Source organism: Lissotriton helveticus, chromosome 6, assembly GCF_964261635.1.
Source record: "Lissotriton helveticus chromosome 6, aLisHel1.1, whole genome shotgun sequence".
Classification (NCBI taxonomy): domain Eukaryota; kingdom Metazoa; phylum Chordata; class Amphibia; order Caudata; family Salamandridae; genus Lissotriton; species Lissotriton helveticus.
The window spans coordinates 1376644181-1376669411 of record NC_136067.1 but is presented as its reverse complement, the minus strand read 5'-3'; the positions used below and the strand labels follow the sequence as shown (position 1 = coordinate 1376669411).

General features: G+C 43.1%; 1 protein-coding gene across 4 annotated transcripts in view; it reads left to right on the top strand.

Moving 5' to 3' along the window:
• The window catches only part of LOC144763498 (E3 ubiquitin ligase TRAF3IP2-like), a 336420-nt gene that overhangs the window by 22262 nt on the left and 288927 nt on the right, over positions 1 to 25231 (top strand). For all 4 annotated transcript variants that reach the window (XM_078649139.1, XM_078649142.1, XM_078649140.1 and 1 more), the window contains one exon: positions 10929 to 11480. In XM_078649139.1, coding sequence (XP_078505265.1) covers positions 10937 to 11480 — 544 coding nt within the window. In that variant the 5' untranslated portion in view covers positions 10929 to 10936. The remainder of the gene's footprint in view (positions 1 to 10928; positions 11481 to 25231) is intronic.

Here is a 25231-nt window from a genome sequence, read left to right as displayed (position 1 = left end):
ATTGACAAAGAATGCTTCGGAACAACTGACCCCTAGAATACAAGAAAACGATGAGCGTATCACAGAGAATGCTCAAAGTTAATCAATGAAATAGACTTGTTCATTGAAGCAGAATAATAATCTTGACAAATGATGAGGTGTGTGCATCACAGCATACGCATCAGAAATGCACGAAAAGAAGCTCTGACACAGTGTGTCTAAAGATCAGCATGCACCACAATGCATATTTATTTAATCCAAAATGGCACCTTTGCATGATGACATGAGCATGCACAGAAGTAGTGCAACATCAGATCAACAAGATCCAGCTTTGATGTAGGCAGGAGCAAAGCATGCACTTCATGCATTCCAGCATCACACACGTGGTTAGATCCGATTTGCAGATGTCACGAGGCAGAGAGCAAAAGGATTAACATTACGGTAGTCAACCTAATAGAAACAAGCATTTGCAATGCAATAGGTCTCGCAGTAATTAAGTTTGAGCTTTTTTCATTGCTAAATATTGCAGCACTAATTGCAACCCTGGCTGCTTGGATGCCTGCTGGACTGGGAAGCTGGAGGACTTTTCCTTGCTCTCACAGCTGTTATTATTCACACAGCTCTGATGATGCACCTCACGCACAGGGCTGACGCAGGTATTATTTACACAGCTCTGATGATGCACCTCAGGCACGGGCTCACAGCTGTTATTATTCACACAGCTCTGATGAAGCACCTCAGGCACGGTGGGCTGTGAGCCTCTCTGGGCTCTAAAATAACCAAATGCCGCTACCACTTTAGCAGGAGGGGGGCGGGCACCGGCAATGTGCCCCGACGCACCCCCTCGTACAATGATGGCCCCCTGAGACCTCGTGGGCTAAGAAAGCAAACACAACTGCCCCGTGATGCTGGAGTCCCGCTTGGGGGACTCGAAATGATAATGGCGCCAGGAGCCCCTGGGGGGCTTTGAACCAATATGCCCCAAACGTTGGAGTCCCCCTTCTGGGGACTCGAAATAACAGTGCCCGCAGAGCTGCTGGAATTAAAGGGGGATCGGCCCGCTGCCTTCCGGGGCCGCTCCAGGAGTATGCCCGGGCCCCCACGGGGCCTCTAAAGAACACTGGGGCCCCCGCCTCGAGACGCCCGCACTCACCGGGCCTCTTGGGGACTTCACTCTGTCTCCATGCTGCTCCGGGGCTCCGTCGGCGGCGTCTCCGCTCCCAGGACAGCAGGACTCTGGCACCCGGTCCCGCTCCTGGGGGCCGGGCCTCCTTCGTGGGCAGCGGGCAGGGAAGAGAGTGAAAATTTGGCAGGTTTGTGTGGCAGAAAATGCCCCCGGAATCCCGCCGTGCACGGACCGGAAGTCAGGCAATGTCGCCTGTGACGGGGGCGGGGCCGCGTCCGGACCCGGAAGGGGAGGCAGGCAGAGTAAATGCGTATCGCGGCCCGGGGCACCTGTAAGCGGTGGAGAGCCCTGGGGCCGCCAGCAGGAGGTTGCGCAAGTGTTGCGGGGCTCCCTTGACCAAGAGGGAGCCCCGGGAAAGGAGCTGGCAAGAGCCGCAGCGTGAACTCTGCGGAGGGGGCACAAGGCACATGCCCGATGCCTGCCCCTGCCGCGTGCTGAGAGCGGAGTCCCCCGAGATTGGCCCGGTAAGTTCAAAAGGGCTGGGGGGGGGGGGGGCTCGGTGCACTCGTGTGTGTGTATGTGTGTGACGGGGGGGGGCGGGCGGTGCACTCGTGTGTGTGTGCGCGTGTGTGTGTATGTGTGGGGGGGTGTGTGTGTGTCTGTATGTGCGTGCGTGCGTGCGTGCATGGGCGCTCGTGTGTGTGTCTCTGTGTATGCGCATGCGTGTGTGGTGTTGGAGCTTCCCAGGAGACAGCAGCTGGCCACAGCGAGCGCGTTCGCGTGCGCGTGGCCAGCTCCGATCGCCTCCTCGGAGAGGAAATGCGCGCGGCCAGGTGCTGTCTCCTGGAATGCTGTGTCAGTAACAATAGATCTCTGGCGAGACAGCGCTGCGCGCTGTAATCGCCATGAGAAAAGTGGAGAAAAAATATCAACCAGTAGAAATCCAGAGACTCACAATACCTCACACAGCTCTGACAACACTGTTGATACTCTCCAATGGGTTCTCACATATGTCCTGATGTTACTACAGCAAGCTTGCACATACAGTCCATTTAACACACACAGGGTAACTTGACCACCTTGTAGGGTTGAGTACTCTCCTGGCCGAAGCTCCTTGCAAAAATCGGTAGTGAAGGATCCCACAACTTTTATAGTTCAATTACCAGTTCACCACAGTGATTACTCGTAATGACTGTATCACTGATTGTCATGCTTACTGGCCAAACTTACCCAAAATTCTGTAGAATTTGCTAGCCAACTTTCATACTGCATCATCTCAACATATTGTGGATCGTTTTTTATTGTCAGTCAAACACTACTGAGAGTTGTCATACCTGTATCTAAAATACAGTGCCCATAAGACCAATGTGTAACCAACTCTTAAGAAATGCTCCATCTTTTATCTATGCATGTGGCAACCTGTAGATATTAAACAGCAACATTACTGTTTATGGATTATATCATTATATCATTAAGACTTGGCAATGATCCCCACGCCGAAGGCACAACCATCTTACATCTGAAAATGCATATCTCAGAATCCACTTACATAGTTCCATCCAGCAGCAAGCGATTTAAGGCTCATATATTATATCTTTGTCTCCAGGAGGACTGTCGTCCTGTGGAAATTGGCGTTCCAGGCCTATGCTGTAATAAATCTATATACAGGTTTACTGTAGCCCATTGCAACCTCCTTGGTTATTTATATAATTTTCTTTTGAAGTTGGCTGCTGCTTCATATTAGTGTCTTCTTAAAGTACATTTTATACGTTGGTTCCTATTCTAAAATGGCAACTCCCTAATTGACAGTTGTTCAGCTTACTAAATGCACCTTTTCAAATGTTATGCGACTCAAAATGTCTCTTTTTTTCTGTTTAAAAAAGTGTAATGATAATGTGATTGGTATGGTCAGTTTTATACATTGTTTCCCATTCTAAGATGGCCGTTTCCAAAGTGGTCCGCTTTGTTCAGTCCACTAAATGCTTGAGGTGAAATTCTTCCCCTCCTCTCTTGAATTTTACAGACACTTAACTTAGAGATATCACCTGGAAAACCCAGCATGTTTTTCTTTATATTTTCTTTTCTATGTTCGTATTTGGATGAGGGGTGCAGGGAAGTGGGATGCTAATGGAGCAATACTCTAATGCTAAATTACCTCTTATAATTTCACTTCACAAAACTGTACTTATGTCCTTTTTACATAAAATACAATTCATTTGAACATGTGTTACTCTGGGCCTGCAAACTATAATAAAAACACAGTTAAAAAATACAAACTGTAAGATGGTTGTTGTCGACTGACATATATCAATTGTAGAATTCGTAAAAATGAGTTCTCTCAGAACTCAAAGCAGTTTCCTGAGAGGATGTTTGTACTATTGCCACGAGGGTATAGTGACAAATGTAGTTGAATATGTAATTGTGCCTCATGTTGAACAGATCTGTTTGCTGTCAGTGTTTGCTGTCAAAATTAAACGAAATAAGGAAACTGCTCGTGCTTCAGCTGACCCTCCTGAATGCAGTGTTAGTGACTGGACACTGATATGATGTACAGTCTTGCCACTTATACATATAAATTCAGGCCTTTTAGTATTATGCAGATTATTATCTGTTACTATAAAGATATTCTAATCGGTTCTATTTCTTTCATTTTGTGCTAGAACACATAGATTCAACATGTGGTACAATATCGTATTCTGCCACAGATAAAGATAAGTGCATCTGTGGACCAAATTAAAGGCATAGGGAACAGAAGTGATTACTGCATGTGATAATGGAACAGCACTGGGACACTTTGGTGACAGTTAAAATGTCTGGTAGTGAGGGGCTATTGCTATCGAAAATGCCCTTAAGGGATGGGTGTATCGTAGCCCCCTCTGCTGTTTTGTTTGCACGTGGCAAACCTCTCGAACTCCAGTTCACTCATCAGTTTGTGTTCCGTTGAGTAATGGGCACAAAAGAGGAGAGCAGAATATTTTACTTTTTTAAAGCAATATTTAATAAGTGAACTGTACATGCACAATGTAGATTAGTAAACATAGACTTATAAGGTCTTACAGCTTCTGTAACAGAATTAAGTCTGTTTCCCTAGGTGTATTCATAAGATACTTGTTAATGTTATCAGGCGGTCCTGGACAAATACATATTATATGAGGGATCTATTTATTCTCTAGGTTGCCTAATTTATATTGTTTGCATTTTGGTTTTCAACTGCAAACCATGATGATTTTAGAATCAAAATAGAAAGATCTGTCAATTTATACTTTATGTACCAGGGACATATTTTCAAAGACATGGCAAATCTATACTACTATTATAAAGGAAGAACTTTGAACCTTTGAGGCGGGTAAACTCGGGAACCACAGCGCCAATTCACACACCCGATACATCGTTGTAATTGTCAGGGTGTGCAGATGGACGTAGGCTATATAAACATAATAAATATACGTTATTTAAAAATGTACCGAAAAAAAAGTAGTCCCTTGGAAGAAGCGCCGGCCGCGACGTGCAGGCCCGGCGTGAGCACGGGGAGGAGCGGCGTCCAGGAGCGCGAGGAGAACCGGCGGACATGGCGTGGGGAGGAGCGGTGAGGAGCGGCGGACAGGCGGTGAGGAGCGGCGGAAAGGCGGGGAGGAGCATTGAGCGGCGGATGAGGTAGGTTATTTATTTATTTAGGAGCGGTGAGCGGCAGAAAAATGAAGCAAAAAGGAAAATCGTGAGCAAGAGGAAGCAAACGGAGCATTACAAAAGTGAGCCAAACGGTGCATTACTGGAGGAAAAAGTTACGTGTGCAGGTTACAAAAGCGTACATCGTGAGCAAGAGGAAGCAAACGGAGCATTACAAAAGTGAGCCAAACTGTGCATTACAGGAGGAAAAAGTGATGTCTGCAGGTTACAAAAGCGTAGAAAGTAAACCTAGAGGTATAGGAGGAAAAAGTGACGTGTGCAGGTAGCAAAAGGAAGCAAACGGAGCATTAAAAAAGTGAGCCAAACGATGCATTACAGGAGGAAAAAGTTACGTGTGCAGGTTACAAAAGCGTACAAAGTAAACATAGAGGTATAATACTGCAATATATGGAGGAAGGCTCCGGGGGACCCACGGACAACGTCGGGGCGGGGGCCCTGAAGCCTAATTGCTCCCGGACAACGTCGGGACGGGCTGCTAGTATTAAATAATTTTGGATAAATAATGTATCATCTCAGGGTATTAACTCGCGTCAACTCTTCTAAACAACTTGGTGCTATAATGTAAGCTTTGTTGCTTGAATTCTTAATTGGAACTTTTATCATCTGTATTTTTTTAATCTTTTTAGTTAACATCACATCAGAATTAACATTTTGCAATGAGTCTAAAAAGTTCAAAATGTAAAAATCTGGTTACTCATCTCAGACTCACACACCTCTCAAATGAAACCTGCGATTGTATTCCGCTGACAGGTTTTAGCTCTTCGGTATTAAAATAAACACTCCTGAACAACCAATTTACAAATAAGAAAAACTCCAACTTCAACAGTTCCAGACGTGTTGCTTTTCTTAGGTTCAGCAAATATATATTAGAGATGCATTAGTGTGTCTAATTTGTTGTTTAGTTGGTTTTTATAGACTACCGAGGAGTACACTAAAATAAAGTTTAGTTTCTCTGAGACCACAATCAACAAAGGTTTGTCTGCCAGCCCACCATATTTCTTATTAGAAGTTCAAGCCTCTAGTTAATGGCACAACTCTGTTTATAGACTATCCAGCTTGAGTTTCCTGGAGAATGTTCTAGAAATATGATTACCCATATCATAGTAACTTGAGACCACCTCAATATTAGTGTTACCTGTTCGCCGCCTAACCTTACTTTGCCTAAAATGCAGTGTTTTAATTTTCTGAAGAGCAATATGTAAATAATTAGCCATGTTATAGGTTGTAAACTATTCATTCAAAACTATTGGCAAGCACACATAATAATAGTTGGGCTCGCAATTTGTCATTTCCTATTTTGTCTTCATTTAACTGATTTGGATTAGTGTGGTGGGATCTTGTTTGGTCTGTTGAGTTCTTTGTTGATGTACATTTACTGTTTAACCGACAAAGGGCCTTATTTAGAGTTTGACAGATGAGATTACTCTATCACATGATGAGGGAAATCCTGTCCACCATATTACATATGCATTATATCTCTTGGCACTTGTAATATATAACACTTGATATATCTGTCATATTTGTGATGGAGTATCCCATCTACCAAACTCTATATCAGGCCCACAGTTAGCTGCCCAACACCCTCAGCTCAGTGACCCACTTGTTAAGCTTAACACACTGACACTTACTGAATAAACACGTCCGCTTCTGGCCTGGACAGGCTGTAGCAGGCACCGGGTGTTTCCCTGGTGGACCGACAGGGTGGAGGCCGGTTTTGAGCCTCTGGGGGGCCGTATTTGTTACGGGGGCTGTCCATATCGGTCCCACTCCCAGGGGTCGGCCAAGCAGTTTGCCTGGGCCGGTTTCGGTTCCCAGTCCAGCCCTGGTCAGCTTCTCTGCTGATTTAGACCTGGTGGGTGTATTCCCTCTGTTACCGAATCAGCACGGAAGGCTTATGAGGCACAACAGATGATCCACTTCCTCCGTCGTAGCCTCAAAGAGACCTGATTCACTGCTTAAGTACTTGAACTGTGCTATGTCACTCAGAAATGATAGATGCAGAACTTCAAAAACTATGGGCTAGATATACAAATACTCCATTAGCAAAAAGTAGTCGCAAACTGCGCACCAACATTGTAGTAATGCAATAGAATTATGATGACAAACCCATATACTGATGTCGGTTTCCAAAATGTCCATGCAGTGTGAGCTACAATCCGACCTACCTCATTACTATAGATGAGGCAGGTTGTAAATTGCGACTCACTCCTGTTGGTGGTAATCTTATATGGTCGCAAAACATTGTGACCATATAAGATGTAAATGTAAATGTGTTTGTATTTATATAGCGCACTTCTACCCAGAGGTCTCGTAGCGCTGTATTCATACCACTGTGGAACCCATCCTGGCTCTCCTGTGAAATGTCCACTCCTGGGCACCCCCAAGGTGAAGCCAGGCATCCAAGCGCTGCTGGGGCCCGTTGTGGAGATTAAGCAAGCTATTGCCCAGAGTCACAGAGTGGGACCCATGATTAGACTAGGCACCGAGGCAAGAATTATCAGGTCCGGGGAAATTGAGTTCAAGAGCCGCCGAGGCGGGAATTGAACCCTGGTTCCGGGCCAGACCTCTGCATCAGGGTCTGCCACTCTAACCATTGAGCCACGCTTCTCCACACGCTTCTCAAGATGCAAAACCAAAGGTGGTGATGGACGGAGCGTTGACAATACAAGCACTCACCCCAGTCAACTGATCTGGGTTTAATCCATCACCGTTCTTTAGCCCACTCTGCCACCCCAGTTCAGACATGGCCATATGCAAATCAGTCTGACCCTGTGCCTCATGGGAACAGTCCAGCCCGAACTGTCAAGCCATGCCTTCCCTGGACCGGACACAAGCTTCCGAGGACCGGTTTCTGGCATTACAGCCGTCTTCAGCCCGGCTTGCTTGAATCCAGTGACAAAGTGAGCAAGGGACTCACGTCTGAGCATACCCTGCCAACTTATGGCGAACAAAGCAAAACCAAAGGGGGTGATGGACGGAGCGTTGACAATACAAGCACTCACCCCCAGTCAACTGATCTGGGTTTAATCCATCACCGTTCTTTAGCCCACTCTGCCACCCCAGTTCAGACATGGCCATATGCAAATCAGTCTGACCCTGTGCTTTGCTTTGTTTGCCATAATTTGGCAGGGTATGCTCAGACATGAGTCCCTTGCTCACTTTGCCACTGGATTCAAGCAAGCCGGCTGAAGATGGCTGTAATGCCAGAAACCGGTCCTCGGAAGCATGTTTCCGGTCCAGGGAAGGCATTGCTTGGCAGTTCGGGCTGGACTGTTCTCATGAGGCACAGGGTCAGACTGATTTGCATATGGCCATGTCTGAACTGGGGTGGCAGAGTGGGCTAAAGAATGGTGATGGATTAAACCCAGATCAGTTGACTGGGGTGAGTGCTTGTATTGTCAACGCTCCGTCCATCACCACCTTTGGTTTTGCTTTGTTCGCCATAAGTTGGCAGGGTATGCTCAGACGTGAGTCCCTTGCTCACTTTGCCACTGGATTCAAGCAAGCCGTGCTGAAGACGGCTGTAATGCCAGAAACCGGTCGTCGGAAGGTTGTTTCCGGTCCAGGGAAGGCATGGCTTGGCAGTTCGGGCTGGACTGTTCCCATGAGGCACAGGGTCAGACTGATTTGCATATGGCCATGTCTGAACTGGGGTGGCAGAGTGGGCTAAAGAACGATGATGGATTAAACCCAGATCAGTTGACTGGGGGTGAGTGCTTGTATTGTCAACGCTCCGTCCATCACCACCTTTGGTTTTGCTTTGTTCGCCATAATTTGGCAGGGTATGCTCAGACGCAAGTCCCTTGCTCACTTTGCCACTGGATTCAAGCAAGCCGGGCTGAAGACGGCTGTAATGCCAGAAATCCGTCCTCGGAAGCTTGTTTCCGGTCCAGGGAAGGCATGGCTTGGCAGTTCGGGCTGGACTGTTCCCATGAGGCACAGGGTCAGACTGATTTGCATATGGCCATGTCTGAACTGGGGTGGCAGAGTGGGCTAAAGAACGGTGATGGATTAAACCCAGATCAGTTGACTGGGGGGAGTGCTTGTATTGTCAACGCTCCGTCCATCACCACCTTTGGTTTTGCTTTGTTGACCATATAAGATGGCCATAGGGGCCCTTTGTGGTCAGTAGACCATCATGTCGTTGACCACTTTTTAAATATATTTAAAAAATAACTAAATGGCGCTCTTTTTCCTTAAAGGAAACAGCTGCTTTAAAAAAAAGATTTTTTTAAAACATTTCTTAAGTTCTTCTTAGCAACACACTTTATTTAACATTCACAAAGGGGAAGGATTCATACGGTTGCCCCTTTGCTTTTGCAAATAGGTTACTGCAGTAACTTGGGAGTTAGTAACTTTTCAAAGTTTTGCGACCATATTAAGGTTGAAAAACATTGACAGACTGCATTCTGAAATGTAGTTTGAAATGGATGCCCTAAACACACTCATTCCAAATAGGCGTACGTTATGCATTTAAAAACCCATTTTGCGATTTGACAATCACCTACCGCATCGAACAATGGGTTTAGTGCATAACAAAAAGCCATTTTGCTGTTTCACATCCTGTGATTTTGCAAAATGCAGACACTGCAACCTATAGCCCCAGGCCATATAAAGTCACTATTGTCAGCACCACACTCTTTCGCTTATCAAAGAGATCTTCGCATAGGCTTTTCTGCTGGTAGGTGCTCGCTGCGGTCTGTACACTAACTAAGGAGGACACAGGGCTTGTGCGCTATGGCAGCTGACCTGCTTTCTCGTACCAAAGCATCAAAGAAAGTGACCAACCCCCACATGCATCAATCTAGGATTTTGCATTTCTTAAATAGAGATGCTAATGACAAGGGTAACTCGTCATGGAGTGCCCATTCATTTCAATGGAAATTACATTAAAGATCTAAAATAGCCTTAGCATCCAAGTGGTTAAGGAATCGCTATTTAGGAAATGCAAAATCCTATGCATCAAGAAATCCTAAAAGTTTTTAGGATTTCTTAATTTTCGGAAATTGCGATTCCTTAATTGCGAATCGCAATTAAGGAATGCCGTTTTGCATTTATTCCTATGGGCCTAGAGGCCAATAGGAATCAATGCCGTTTTGCATTTCTTTTTTTTGCACTCGCAATTTGTTGATGCATTGCAAGGGTGCAGAGGGGGGTCCAAAGGACCCCCCCTCTGCACCCCTGAAATGTATTTTCAAGTGCATGTTTCACACACACATGTCCTAAGGATGTGTGTCTGTAACATGCAAGTTTAAAAAATGCATTTTTTTGCTTTTTTAAAAATTTTCGCAAATTAACACGAGGGTCAACCTCGTGTTAATTTGCACTTCCAATTTCAAAATTTGCAATTTTAAAAAAAATGATGCATTGCATTTAAGGAATCGCACAAATGCGATTCCTTAATTGCATTTGCATTTTTAAGAAATGCAAAAAATAGCGAATTTTGACACTCTGTTTGATGCATCCCAAAAACGTATTTAGGAAGTGCAAACGGCCGAATTTACCGATTCGCACCGTTTGCACTTCCTAAATAGGTTGATGCATGTGGGGGCTAGTGCAGTACCAAAGTGTATAAAGTGTGCTGTAGCTCCTTGAAGCAAACGTTACCAGCCAGGATGCATAGCATAACATCACTGTCCGCCCAACGTTGCACTTTTTTTTTACTCTTTAAGGTACCTTTTGTGCGGTCTCAAATATTAGTCTCCAGCTAAATGTTTTCGATGCTGAGCAAATAAACAAACTTTTCTGGAGGTTACAGCAGTGTAGACTTTTTTTTTTGTACTATAACTAGAATAGCCATTAAATACTGCCAGTAATTCATGTGGGCACTGGGGGTTAGCCTTGGCATCACCAAAACTCTCCACACCTCCCTGACTCCAAGGATACGTGGAATCCAACATTAAAGCTGTGGTGGTTTGGTCAGAGGCACCACAACTCACAAGCACATATAGACTCGGGCACACACTGGAGCTCACTCTAGCGCTTTCTCTTGCTCCTCTCTTTCGCTTCCCTCTATTCTCCCTCTCTCCCCCTCAATCTTCTCTCTCTCTCTGCTTCTCTATTTAAAAACGTTTGCACAGCTCCACAAAGCCTGCATTTTATCAGTATCCTCATATTTTGTCAATTTGTTTTTCAGCTACTAAAATGAGTAAAAGTTTACCTGAAGAGAATGATGAATCTCAGGTCTGTCTGGAAAATCGCAATTACAAAAATGAAGTTGTGAAAGGTAGAGAATCTGGCCATATATCACATCATGCCAACCTGGGCCAACATCGTGACAGATTTCATCCAGGAAATTCAGATTCACAGTTTTCGGACTCCCGTCCTTACAGCGGAGGTGGCGAAGCACACTCACATTCCATGGACTATAATATATTGATGCGTACCCAGCGTCGTGATGCTGGCTGGTTCTCCCCAGGTTCCTTTGATGCTGGACATAACTCAATGCAGTCAAACAAAAGTATTGAAAATGTTTCTCGAGAGCCCAACATGGATAATGTACAGCCCTGTGAGCCTCCAGGTAGTAGCCAAAAACTACACATGCAAAGTAAAGATACTGGCTATGGTTCACAACCTCAGGATCCTCTCGCAATTAATCAGCTTGAACCTCCGGGCTCCTTAAGGTCCACTGAACCGGACAGGTATCCACTCTGCTCCTGTCCAGTTGACCCACGCCTACAAATGTTATGTAAGTACTTTCTTGATGACTAGACAGCTGCTTTAGGCAGTACCATGCTCCATGGTAAAAATGTAAAATGCATACAATTTTGGTCCAAACTATGTTTATTATTGAAGCTGATGATATTGACTCGCCTAAGAAGTATCAAATTATGTTTTCTTGTTTTTATCTAGTTGTATTGAAATATTTATAATATGTATTCCTGTTGTATGTGTGTATATAATGTGCCTCTTGACTCTGGTTCACTTATTTGAACATATGTCGTCTTATAACATTGTTTATTAAAAACAGTAATGCTTCTTCGAGGTTAAGATTTCACCTAGCAGTGTTAAGTATTGTACTGTAGTTCTCTCATCAATGGTATGCTACAAGGTGCAGTAGATGTAATGTGAGGGAACTGACTAAGCGTATAAGCTAAACAAGCATCGGCAAAGCCAATCGGTCTCAGCAATGCGAGGGCTATTGGCTTTGTCAATGTGTTTCAACATTGCATGGCCAGATGGTAAGTGTTCCCCAGGCAGATGCACCATCCAAGTGCCTGCAGCTGATGCAACTTTACTCCTTTGTGTAAGTACTGGCACACATGAACAAAGCATTCCAAACTAAATTTACCGTTTGATAGGGAACAAAACACAATAATAAATATGCCAATTCCCTTTAATGAGATCTACTAAAATTAATTAGTAAAAAATTGTACTTATTTTATTCACCTTTCAAGAACAGAAGGTACTGTCTGTCTTAGGGTAATTCATACTTATGACTTGCATGTTCCACACACATGCCTGCTGCAGGCACTCAGCTCACTGAGCTGTACGACTAGTTAGAAGAATCACAGCCTACAATCATCAAAATGCAAAGACCATTCGATGCATAGAATCAAATTTAGGAATCGTTTATTAAATCTATTCCCTCTTCCTGCTACCATAATGTTTTGTGGTTCTCTGTTGTGTCTATCTGGTTTGACATAAAAATGGTATAATCTGAAAATACCTCCTTTCTAGTGAGCGAACTGGATTTACAACGACAAACCTAGATGTCAAGGTCATTGCAATAAAGTGGTAAGCCAGCTTATTAGGCCACTGTACTGTTATCACTGGGTCACGTGGCCGGATCCTGACAGGGCTAACTTGGCCTTTGGGCTTTCTGAGGTTGATAAACTAATCCTGTTAATTTGTGTAACAAAAACAAATTCTTGCAGTACTTAGATATAACTGCTTTAAAGTGTTATGTAATAGTATTGTATTATTTTTTTACCAGTGTTGTTGTTATGTTTCGTGCGGGGCTTAGGGACCCTACACATGCAAAGTGGCTCTTTGGTGCCCCTGGTAGGTTGCAGTTTTCAAAATGTAAATTTACTTGGGTGCTGTCATCAGCATTTACCAAACCTACATATCAAAGGCAGAGTGCTATCTGTTGAAAATAGCTTTGTTTATTTTATCTTGCGATAAGCCTTTTGCTGATCATTTGCTTTTAATCTGTAATTCTGCACCATAACAAACCATGTGCTTGCTTATGTACTGTGCGCTGTATTCTACCCAACAAAACGTTTACTATACAGGTGCACTCCAGCTTTTAGCAGGGCAGTTGGTGGCATGTGGCGCTTTACAATGACCATCCAATGAATTGAAACAAGCCCTTCCCTCAGCCTGTTTAATTAGTAACCAACAACCCCGTTATGACGTCATTCTGTGTTTTGTAACTATTTCAGGATGGGGTGAGAACGAGTGAGTGAAGGGCAACTGAAACTAAGGGGTCACGTGTCCCAGGACAATGTATAGTACTCAGGAAAGGTAGTGTACTTTTACCTTGGGTAAGAGGATTGAATCTAGTACAGACAGTACATTGTGCCCTGGTGCAAATTATTCTGTCGATAGTCAGTGTAGTCTTTCAGGGGTAGTATTCTGATCTAGGGGCTGTGCATGCAGTGTGGGGGTAGCACGAAATAGAGTCCCCTAGGGCTTCCCGTGACCTACTGGGTTAGGGAACAGTGCACTGTATTCTAGGGAGGTAAGGTTGCTTTTTATGTGGAGCTGTAGTCTGTAGCTTGGGGTATTGTGCTTGAAGTATTGAGAGTTAAGAGACTGTGTTGTCAGGAGGTAGGGGACGGTCTTCTTAAGTAGGACGCATTTTAGGGACTATGCATGAAGTAGTGAAGTTATGGGGTAGTCTTGTCTTCTAGGTATCAGGAGACAGTTTCCTGTGTGCTGTCCATTCAGTATCCAGGAGTAGGTAGGCAGTAGACTGTAGCATGTAGTATGTGTGTGGAGGGGGCGGTAGAAGGTGTTTTGAGGTGCAGTGTATTATTTCTTAGGGGTCCTTCGGGCTTGTCCTTAATGGGCAACATGTAGTATCCTAGGTGCTGTGCATGTAGCACTGGAGTTATGGGGTAGTCTTGTCTTCTAGGGAGCAAGAGACAGTATCCTGGGTGATGTATATGTAGCGTCGAGGAGTAGGGGGGCAGTAGACTGTGTCCAGGGTACCATTGCATGTATTGTGTGTAGGAGGCAGCAGAGGTAATGCTGCAGTGTACTGTTCCTTGTGGTCCCTGGGACACAGTCTTCTTGGGCAGTAGGCAGTTTCCTGGGAGCTGTGCATGCAGAATTGGGCAGTTAGGGGCAGTAAGCTGTGTCCAGTGTATCAGTGCATAAAGTATGTGTGTGCGTAGGGGGCAGTAAAGGGGGTACTGTGGTGAATTCTAGTGTTTACTCTGTGTCCCTGGGGTTCGATCTTCTGGGGGCAGTAAGCAGTACCCATATATCACATGTGAGTAGGGTGCCAGCGGGGAAAATTATAGATACATGGAGACAACCACGGGCTAAGTTATCAAAGGGGTCATCTGATGGCATTAAATTCAGTGGAGGTCAGAGTTGAATGGGAAGGCCATCCTTAGTGGAAGAGGATGTCTCACACACATAATAGTGTCAAGCTTCATTATCGGCATCCTCTCCCCACCCCGATAAGATGGGCAGACTTGACCTCCGTGAAGACTTGGCGATAGGAGGGAATTCTTACATAAAGCTTACTAGATCAGGTGGGATCCAGAAAATCTAAAAATCCCTCAAAGTTTCTCGGTTGTCACCTTTATTCTCGAGGACTTTAGGTATGACTAAAAACACTCAAGTCGGCGGGTTGGTAGAGCGTAATGGCTCAGACCCATCTGCTAGTCACCAACATGTTTCGGCCCTCAATAATTAGCCTATCTGGTCTGGGGCATTCCTCAGGGCTAAAGGATCCCAATGAAGATCTCCACGAGGCTCATTTTATTCTTCCTGGTGATGCAGGTGCATCACCAAACAATATACTCAAGTGAGTCCTACCTGTTTTTTTTCCAAATAATTCTCGTAGAAAATCCATGACTTTAGGGGATACTGGTAGGCTGGACAGGTAGAGGGGGTGATGTCCTTTGTTGTCACACTTGGATCAAAAGGTTCACCACTCTAATCAATCTAAACATTCCTGCTACCTGCCGCTGGTGGGTACCAGAAGTCTATGGTTTTCTACAAGAATATTGTTCGGTAATGTACCTGCATCACCAGGAAGAATAAACTGAGCCTTACTATCATAGCGTGCTGTGTATACTTAAAGAGGTGACAGAGGCTCATGCCACAGAGGGCAAAGGGCAGAATGAAAAAAGAGTAATCGCTTATTAAGAAAATGTTAGAACCAATGTCGTGGGGAGGAGGGGTTTAGCGTGGCAAGCAGCGATAAATGGGAGGAGGTGGTGGGGGTACAACACAGGGAGATTAAGGAAGATGCACTAAAATGCAAGCAGCAACCAACTAGAGGTGGTAGTGGGGGCATGGCACGGGGGATGAAGTGATTTACATAATATAATTCAAAATAAATAACTGCAGGCACGGAGGGAAGGATGATGACAACAAGCTTGGAAGAGACATCAACATAGCCTCTGACTCAAAAAGTGCTCGGAACAACAAGGAAAAAGAAGTCCCAGAGATAGTTGCTAAAATGGGACAAGGGTAAGGCTACAAGTAAATGCAGAACTGCTCCATGGGAGTGAACAACCGATGAAAAGGAGGGACAAATAGGACAAATAAATCGCTTGGAAGCAAGGATTTTTAAAGGACACTGAAATAAACAAATAAAAAATCAATGAGCGAGCTGTAAGCCCACAAAGTATATACAACATGTCTCGAAGAGACAGCACAAGCGTTGTCTAGCTGAGGCCTAAAAAATAGCAAAATCACTGTGAAATAACTTAAGCGGTACATGTTCAGCTCTTTTCTGGAGAACAACATTTAAGAATGGAAAACAACAATGACTAAACTAAAACCCTAGCGGACTATGCAGTAGCAGTGGGCATAAGATAAAGGCCTTATTTAGAGAATGGAGTTAATGGAAAATATGGAGAAATTGTTAGTCTTCCCAAATGCCCACCGCATGCTTCCCATGCCTCATGTAGAGTTTGTGGATCTGCTGGCTCTTTCGTCAGCAAAATCTTCTCACCGGACAAGGTACAGGTGGTTAAAATGCCAGAATGTCTCTTATTTACTACAGCCCTTCTAATGCCATGTCAATCAGCTTTTCATTTCAAGATCCACCCAGTGCACAACAGCAGTACTGAGCAGGAAATTGCAAAAATCTCCCTGGTGTTCAATCACCGTCACTTTCTTATTACTGAAGTGGATTCAATGGAAAAAAAGCCATCAACCTGGTGGAGAACTCTAAATGTTTTGAGTGGAGAAGTGTGGCTCACTGGTTAGAGCAGGCAGACCCTGGAGCAGAGGTCAGACCCGGGACCAGGGTTCAATTCCCGACGCGGCAGGGTCTTGAGCTCAAATGTCCACGGACTCGATAATTCTCGCTTCGGTGCCTGCCCTAATCATGGGTTCTCACTCTGCAACTCTGGGCATTAAGCTTGCTTAATCTCCACAACGGCCCCCCCGTGGCGGGATGCCTGGCTTTCACCTTGGGGATGCCCTGTAGGGGCTATCTCACAGGGAAAAGCCAGGACGGGTTCCCAAGGCAAGCACCGAGATGCCTCCGGGTGATTCGAGCGCTATATAAGAACATACAAAAAAAAATGTTTTGGTTCGACCACATCTTGGCGCTTGAAGATGGAGGCCTGCCAAGCTATAGTGGACAACACCAAGTTTTTAATGCATTCACTTGATTACTGCATTAAACACTTATTGCATTCAAACCGTCTAGATTTCCGTGAGCCAATGGTCTTAGCTTTCGCCTCCTGACAAAAATTATATAGCATTATACTACAACATGCTCCTTTGCATTCACAGACCTTAGCAAACAGCCATACATGTTCATGGAATGTTGCTGGACTATGTGTTACTGCACCTTTTTATATGAAAGTTTTTTATGTTTGAGAATGGACAACACGACTTGAGGAAAACAAAGGGGGAATCCAAGATGGCGGGTTGAAGACGCCACCGAGCGGTAGCACAGTCGGAGGCTCCCTGCTCCCCTATTAACTACGAAGCAGAATCTCAAAAGAACTGCGTGAAGAGTTTAAAATAGGATATGGGTTATAAGTAATTTAGCATGAACGCTTACCTGGCAGATCTCTGAATGCTGCGGTTCTACCAGGGTCAACACTCTTGGAGGTTGCTGGTCGCCCGACTTCCAAGGGCATCCCATTCTGCTGGATCATGGCTCGGTTGCTCGGGACTTCTGCCATCCATTGCTCTGACAGCTACTCTGTGTGCTATGAGCACACCAACGAGTGGAGGGACGCTGATTCTCTCGGTAACGCGGAATATGGCACCCAAAAACGTACCTAGATCAACTCGGGCGGGGAAGGGCGACGCAACGTAGGTCTCAGCCGCCACAGAGGGGGGAGATATCGTAGCCGGAAAAACACCACAGACGGTGGCAGTAGGGGTCACGCCTGCGTCCACTCCCCTGGAAGCTCCCGAAAAGCCCGACCAGCTGCTAGGTAAGCAGTTAATTCGTGCTCCATTGCTTTTGGTAGCAGATAAATCATCGAATGTTAAGTGCGACGCAAGGAGCAACATATCTATTGGAAACACTGCTGGAAACATTGTTGCTTCTTTCAGTAATGATGTTGCATTAACCTCGGAGGTAATAAATAAGGGGCCGCCCAGCGGCAGTGAAGATACTATTCTATGCGTTGAGAAGGATTCAATAAGTGCTAGTGGAGCAATTATACAAGATTCTGATATCGGTAAAAATGCAGTGAGACCTGCCGAGTGTGCTAAACCGGTGAATGTACTTCTACAAAGAGATATAGGGAGAACAGTAGTGGTGTATCCAAATTGGAAAAGACCGCACATACACAAGCAATAGTGGGATGAACAACAATACTGGATAAGTAAAAAATCTTTGATTTATAAAGACGGAGTGCTGCATAGACCACTATCCCCCACTACCAAGAGGGACCAATGACAATCAAAAGATTGACCAATGTACAATTAAAGAGAGAAGGTCAAAGAGAGCACAATCCTGGAGCACATATACAAAAGAAGACTAATCGATCTTGTAGTGCCCACAACACTTGAGCTGTATGTTTTCTATAGTTTCAATCTTTGGACAAGACAAAGGAGCAGAAAAGGGGTTCAAATTTTCATTTTCTTTATTTGTAGATCCATAAAATCAGAGTTGATAAGAAACAGCCGACACGTGTTTCGTAGGTACTAACAATCAGTACTATGACTTTTTCAAGGCTATAAGCAAGAAATTATCTCGGCGCATGTAACCTGGTTTCATAAAATACCACCGAAGCAGTAGAACTCAGGAATCATGAATAGTGATCAAACAGTCCATGTGGTCCTATAAAATGACTCCGATTGTTGTAGTATGGAAATAGACAACTTAAAAAATTGTCTCAAGCTCAAAGGACGGTAAAAGATCCTTGTAAAGCGTAGGAGATGTGTCCAAAACAATATTTGTCTAAGCCTCCCTGTGTGGGATTTATGGGTAGTAGTCCACACACTATCAGATAGGAGATCCTGAGTCAGGGTAGCATGGGCCAGTAATGCACAGTGAACACGTAACTGTAGGCTGCTGCAGCCTCGCCTCGAAGAAGTGAAGAGGCGCTACTATCACGGGTGGTTCCACATGATAACGAATCCGGCAGTGATATTTGCAGACCCCAATCTAAGCTCAGAAGCATCCAAACTGATCTCTTTGGCGGAATCTGAGAATCATGAAATAACAGGGGGCTTTGTTGTAAAAGGAGCACCGGATTATACATTGAATAGCGCCGCGATCACTCTCGATGGGGCTGACGCGTGTTCAAATGACGATTATGAAGAGATGATAGAGGAAGATGATCTAACCAGTTCCCCTGCAACTGTGGCAAAACAATTAGGGCGTAAAAAGGGGAGGTCTAAAGTGAAAACTAAATCAAATAAAGGGAAGAATTCTAGTGCCTCTATTCCTTCGGCTACAAGCTCCACCACTTAAGCCTATTGGCGAGGAGAGCCCTTTTCACAAATGGATCCAGGCAAAGGGAGGGGTTAAGAATATGGTGTTACGCTTATATGGTAACAGCCCCACGGAGGTGGAACACCCGAAGGATAGTGCTGCCAGTGCTACAAGGTATGATCTAAACTCTTTCTCCCATTCCTCCCGCATTATCGATAGCTTCACTAATAATGGCATGTTCTGTATCAATTCCCTTAACTGAGACTGAAGCTATGTCAGAATCTGGCGAAGCTACAACTACAACTATAACAACATTACAAGCAAATCCCACAATGGAAGCAAATGAAGCAGATCCGGCCATCCTACTTATAGCTACAACAGATAAATGTGATAACGATAGCACCACCAACAACACTAGTCAGTCGGCTTCAGCAGCTATTGAGAATCTAGATGCTAATTTCTCCCACTTCGATATGATATTAAAAATTCTAATGGAACACCGACAGGAAGCACAACATCACTTCCTATAGCTGAAAGAAGACAATAGTAAGATGCAAAATTCCCTATTAGAAGTGACCAGCAAGCTTGGTGGGATCACACAAGAAATAGAAGAACTTCAACAAAGGGTATTGGGTGTTGAAGAACTATCTGTTCGCACAGAGGCGTTAACTCTTCAACACGATACGCAGATTGTGAATTTACAGAATAAAATAGAAGACATGGAGAATCGCCAAAGGAGACAAAATCTTAGACTTTTTGGCATACCTGAGGGATCAGAAGGGGCAGATACGCATGCTTATGTTGTTGCTGTTACAATAGAAAATATTACTTTTTTTTGTTAGATCTGATTTGAGTAAGGCCACAATGGAAAAAAGATGGAAATTAACGTCAGCTTATTGATCCTTTTAAATCACTGGGGGGACAGGTTTTCCTCCAGGAGCCAGCTCGCCTTAAAGTGATCAAGGGTGGCCACACATATTCTTTCACTGATGCTAGAGAAGCTGAGTTAGCACTTTCAAAATTTGGTTAAAGAAAATTAAGGGGGATACGATTGATAATTGTGTATTAAATCATGGTGATAACTCGAAATTTGATATGATTTGGCATACTGGTATATAGGCATATTGGCAACCTGTTTCTTCCTTCCCTTTTTTTCTTTCTCCGGGAACCTTAGGACCTTGCTTGTCTCTCTGTCTGCCTGTTTCTCTATTCATATCTATATTCTTTTATTCCCTATTTCTTTGCTTTTCTCACTTTTCTCGGTGGTTGATGTTTCTCTGATAAGTTCTCTGATTAGAATAAATCATAATTGATTGAAATTGCTAAAGAAAATCATTAGTTTGTTTTTTTTCTAAATAGGGGCTAGTAGGGGGTACTCCGATGTTGCCTCCCCGCAAGGCTGCCCTACCACTAGCAGCAGGATATGGGGGGGTGTTTTCCCCTTAGGGACAAATGGGTGGAGGGAGGTTTGGCTAGGGGTAGGGGGTGGTGGATTCTATGGGGGGTTAAAATGACAATACGAGAATTAGAACTATGGAAGAAGATTATGTTGCAACATTTGTATCTATACATTTATATTTTCGTACAGAGAGAAGGAGGCAGTCTATTTAGGAAATGTATCAGTTTAGATGTTTAGCGTGGAATGTCGCAGGCCTTAACAGCAAGAATAAGAGGCATCTAGTTCAAGAAGAGCTTAAAATGTATAACCCCCATCTAGCTTTATTATCAGAAACGCACATTTGTTGCAAAGATAGGAAATTATTAGGGCAACTAGGCTATGAGGTAATAGTTTGTTCTACATTAGGTGCCTCTATTAGAGGGGTTGCTATTTTGAAACAAAAACAACTAAGATTAGTAATTATCAAAACTGCTGTTGATAAAGGGGGTAGATGGGCAGCAGCTCAAATGGACTTGGAAAACTGTAAACATGTTTTTTGTGTTGTATATGGACCTAATATAGATGATCCATCTATGTGGGACTGTCTGAATGTTGAGTTGTTGGACTGGGAAGGTGAACTTGTAATTATTGGGGACTTTAATTGTGTAATGAATTATGAGCTAGATACCACCAGACCGGGCGCCTACCGACGGATGTGTAAGTCACGAGCTGCTATATTAGAACTAAGTCGGCTGCATAATATAAAGGACGCCTGGCGGACTATATAACCTAATTTGGAAGGGTATACTTACTACTCTGCGCCCCATAAACTATGCTCCTGCATAGACATGGCCTGGGTCTCGGATAAGATTCTAGAATCCATTTCTATAGAGATATATCCCAGGGTCACCTCAGACCATAATCCTCTCCCTCTTGTCTTTAACATTGTGTCTAAGAAACAGGGCTCAAGGCTATTTACATTCCCAAGATATCTATTACTAGAATCAGTATTCATCTCACAACTTAAGGAACATTTTACGGAATTTATTAAAATTAATTTGAATTCTACCTCACCTATTTTTGTTTGGGATGCCTGCAAGGCCAGTATAAGGGGCTTAGCTCAACAGTTTATACTGAAACAAAACTCAGAGCGTAGAAACAAGATTAAAACCATGACGTCTAATATTCTGTCATTAGAAAATCATTTAGCAGAAGCCCTGCGTCAAGGATCGCAAAATACTGTTGAATTAAGACTCAACATAGTGAGTCTCCAGTCTGCTATGAAAAATATATTTAGAGAAAAAAGTAGTATTAAACTCCATAAATATCACCTGTCTCAATACGAGAGTGGCGACAAAATTGGGAAAATCTTGGCTTACAAAGTAGCTGACGAGAAGGCAAATACTTTAATTAAGTCTATGAAGGGACCGAATAATGCTATCTACAATCAACCAGCGCAGATAATGGAACAATTTGTTAAATATTACAGCAATCTGTATACCCCTGAAAATTATCCCACTACGAACAATATACAAACTTACATTAATAATAATCTGACGAATGATAGACAAGTAGAAGGAATGGGGCAATTGATTGAAAGCATCACTAATGCAGAGATAAGGTTAGCAATTGCCTCTCTCCCCTCAGGCAAGGCCTTGGGGGAGGATATGCTACCAAAATATGTATTGATGAATTAATCCCTCTTTTCAGTTTAGTTATCAACTGGATTGGCAAAACTGGAAAAGCTCCTAACTCATGGAACTCAACTAAGATAGTGTTCTTTCTGAAAAAGAACAAACCTGCTAATGAGTGTGGGTCATATAGACCCATATCACTCATTAACGAAGATGCAAAAGCATTCGCGAAAATTTTAGCCATGCGACTTGCCCCCCTAATGCCAAAATTAGTTAATCCACAACAGCATGGATTTATTATCGGTAGGGATACCACAGCTCATGTAAATATGGCGATAACGGCTTTTGATGTAGCAGCGATTAGCTCCACCCCACTCGGTATGATATTGTTGGACGCGGAGAAAGCTTTCGACCGTGTGGGATGGGACTATCTCTGGGCTGTAATGATGGCATACGGTTTTGAGGGACAATATCTAAGCTGGATGCAGGCACTATATGATCATCCCACAGCAAAAATCAGCTATGCTGGCATGACTTCCTCTAACTTTATAATAGCAAGGGGCACCCGACAAGGGTGTCCGTTGTCACCCTTGTTGTTCGCGCTTTCTATCGAACCGTTTGTTAATGCATTGCAGGCCCAAACGAGTATCATTCCGTTTGAATATGGCCCAAATTCTCTTAAAATAACTGCCTACACGGATGATATTGCTATATATTCAACTGATGTGGTAAAAGCTCTATCAGGGATAACAGAGGAGGCTAACAGCTTTGGGGCAATTTCTGGATATAAATTAAATATAAACAAAACACAGGTTATTATGAATCACAAACCTCAGACTCCTGTTCAAGGGATATGCAGGACTGCCATGTATTTGGGGATTAAAATTTCATCTAAAATAAAAGAAATAATTACACTCAACTACGACTCACTACTAAAAGAAATCTCGGTTCTATTAAAAAAATGGCATAAGATCCCACTCAGCCTTGTCGGTCGGATTAATTTAATAAAAATGAAGGTTCTGCCAAAATTCCTCTATTTATTCAGATCAATTCCTTTATGTGTTACTAATCTTTTCTTTAAAAAATTGGATGAGGTCTGTAGTAGCTTTATATGGGGTTACAAAAAGCTCGTAGATCGATCTCGATGCTTAAGCTCCCAACTATCAAAAGAGGGTTAAACTTCCCCGACTTTAGATTATACTTTTTCGCAACTTTTTTTGGTCGCCTTCGTAGCCTGCTTAACTCTAATAACCAATTTTTCTTTCATCAATTTATGCTGGGCACAGATTCTAACCAGTTCTTAGCAAGAGTAAATGACCGTAATTACTTTAAAAGGGTTAAATTCAAGACTGCTAGGGAGACAGTTAAAATATGGAATTTGCTCTTGACTTTCTGTAAGACTTCTTTTTATCCTAAATTACCGCTGTGGGGCGATCCGGGGCTTCCCGGAATCTTTAGCGATGGTGCAGGGACTACTTGGGCTAGCTTCGGTATCACTATTTTAGGGGATTTTTACTCCTCAGGTGGATTTTTGACTTCATAACACTTAAACTTCTTTACAAATTGACTGACTCTATGCAGTTTAAGTATATGCAAATTTGAGACTTTTTCACCCGTAAGATCAAGCTGAATGACGTCTTAGACTTGGATATTTGGACCTGCCTGTATTCTGGAAAAACAAAATCACTAATCAGTGAGGGCTATGACTGTCTTTATCATTATAAGATGGATGATTGTATAAAACTTGCCACAAAATGGACTGTAAGACTAGGTACTAATATAACTTCCAGTCAGATGTCAACCTCATTTAGCAGTATTAATCGCGTGGTTCAGTCGTCTAGTTTAAGGCTCCAACTATACAAAACTACATGTCTCTTACATTATACCCAGCAAAGAATATCAAAATGGTCTAAAAATAATCCATCGAATGATCGCTCTATATGTATCAAATGCGACCTAATGGCGAAGGACTTGGAACATATGTTTTTTTTATGCCCGGCATTGTCTGAGTTCTGGTCTGGTTTCGAAAACATTCTTAACCAGAAACAGATTATTCTTTCTCCCTTGTCAGTGAATACAGTTTTACTAGAAATACAATCATTAAATTGTCAACATAAAGATCTAATCACTATTCTATTTTCATGTGCTAGGCTGACTATTGCTAGGGCTTAGATTTCTTTGAAACCACCACATATCATGGAATGGTGGATTTTGGTTAATGAAATGTACGCCATGGAGCTAGCATTAGCTAAAATAAGGGGAGTTCGATCAATGATGAAAGTGGATAAAATATGGGGAACGTTTTTATAATGATGTTTTGCATCCCCTCTGTATTTAATGAATGTTAGAGCTTATGGACTGGGAAGGCTGCAATTTATTTACTTTATAAAGTCTAGTATAAATTTATAAATGACTGAATTCCTCTGATCTAGCAAAAATTGTAACTCTGTGTAAATTTGATATTATTGTATTGTTTCATCTTAAAATGCTTCTCAATTAATTTCCTGTTTTGTTTTTCCCGTGTTGTCAATAAAAATATTTGAAAACAAAAAAAAGAGAGAATGGACAACAGGACAATTGGGAATGTACAAAGACTAGAGGATTCATTTATAAGATAATACAAGTCATGCACAGTGCTTGCGATGGTGAAATATATTGGACAGAGTTTTAAATCTGGGTTGCTATCACAATCTTGAATAGTAAAAATGAAAATGTATATGTGAAACAATCACCTTTTGAGCGTGGCATCACCAGGATTTTGTACACTGGTCGCTGGAATAGATACCTTTTTCTCATGTTTTCAGAGTAAGTAAAGGTTGCATATTATGATGGGTATGGGAAGAAAGTGCCACTGAATTTGACCTAAAACAGAAAATATAGGCCTCCTGTTTAAGTTAGTCATGCTTTAGGGATGGAGGAATGTTCTGGTTAGGAGAATACAGGTTTGCAGTTGGGTGTGTAGAGTTGGTTTAGCTGGTCAGATATGCAGCAGATGAACTGTATGTGCATTTATCTAATTTGGGTTTATTGGGCACTGAAATATTGTGCATGTTGCAGTGATGTGATTGCATGTTTTTTGTTTTCCCACAAGCCTGACATCATAGTTTTGAATTGTTTTCAGGCAATGTATGGATTTGTGTTGGATAATATTGCATATGACTTTGGAGTATTAGACCTGCTGTTGGTGAGATGGCCCACAACTAAGTTCTTGTCCTTATCTTGGAGAAACAAAGTGTTTTTAAGAGTCATGTGGGAGTTATGTGATTTGACAATACTGTCGCTATTAACACTATTAATTAAGGTTGCTAGGAACCACATAAACACTTGTGGAGGTACAGCCTTGGATATATGTAGGTGTTCAAAGTTGTTCAGCACTGTCTTTGGTT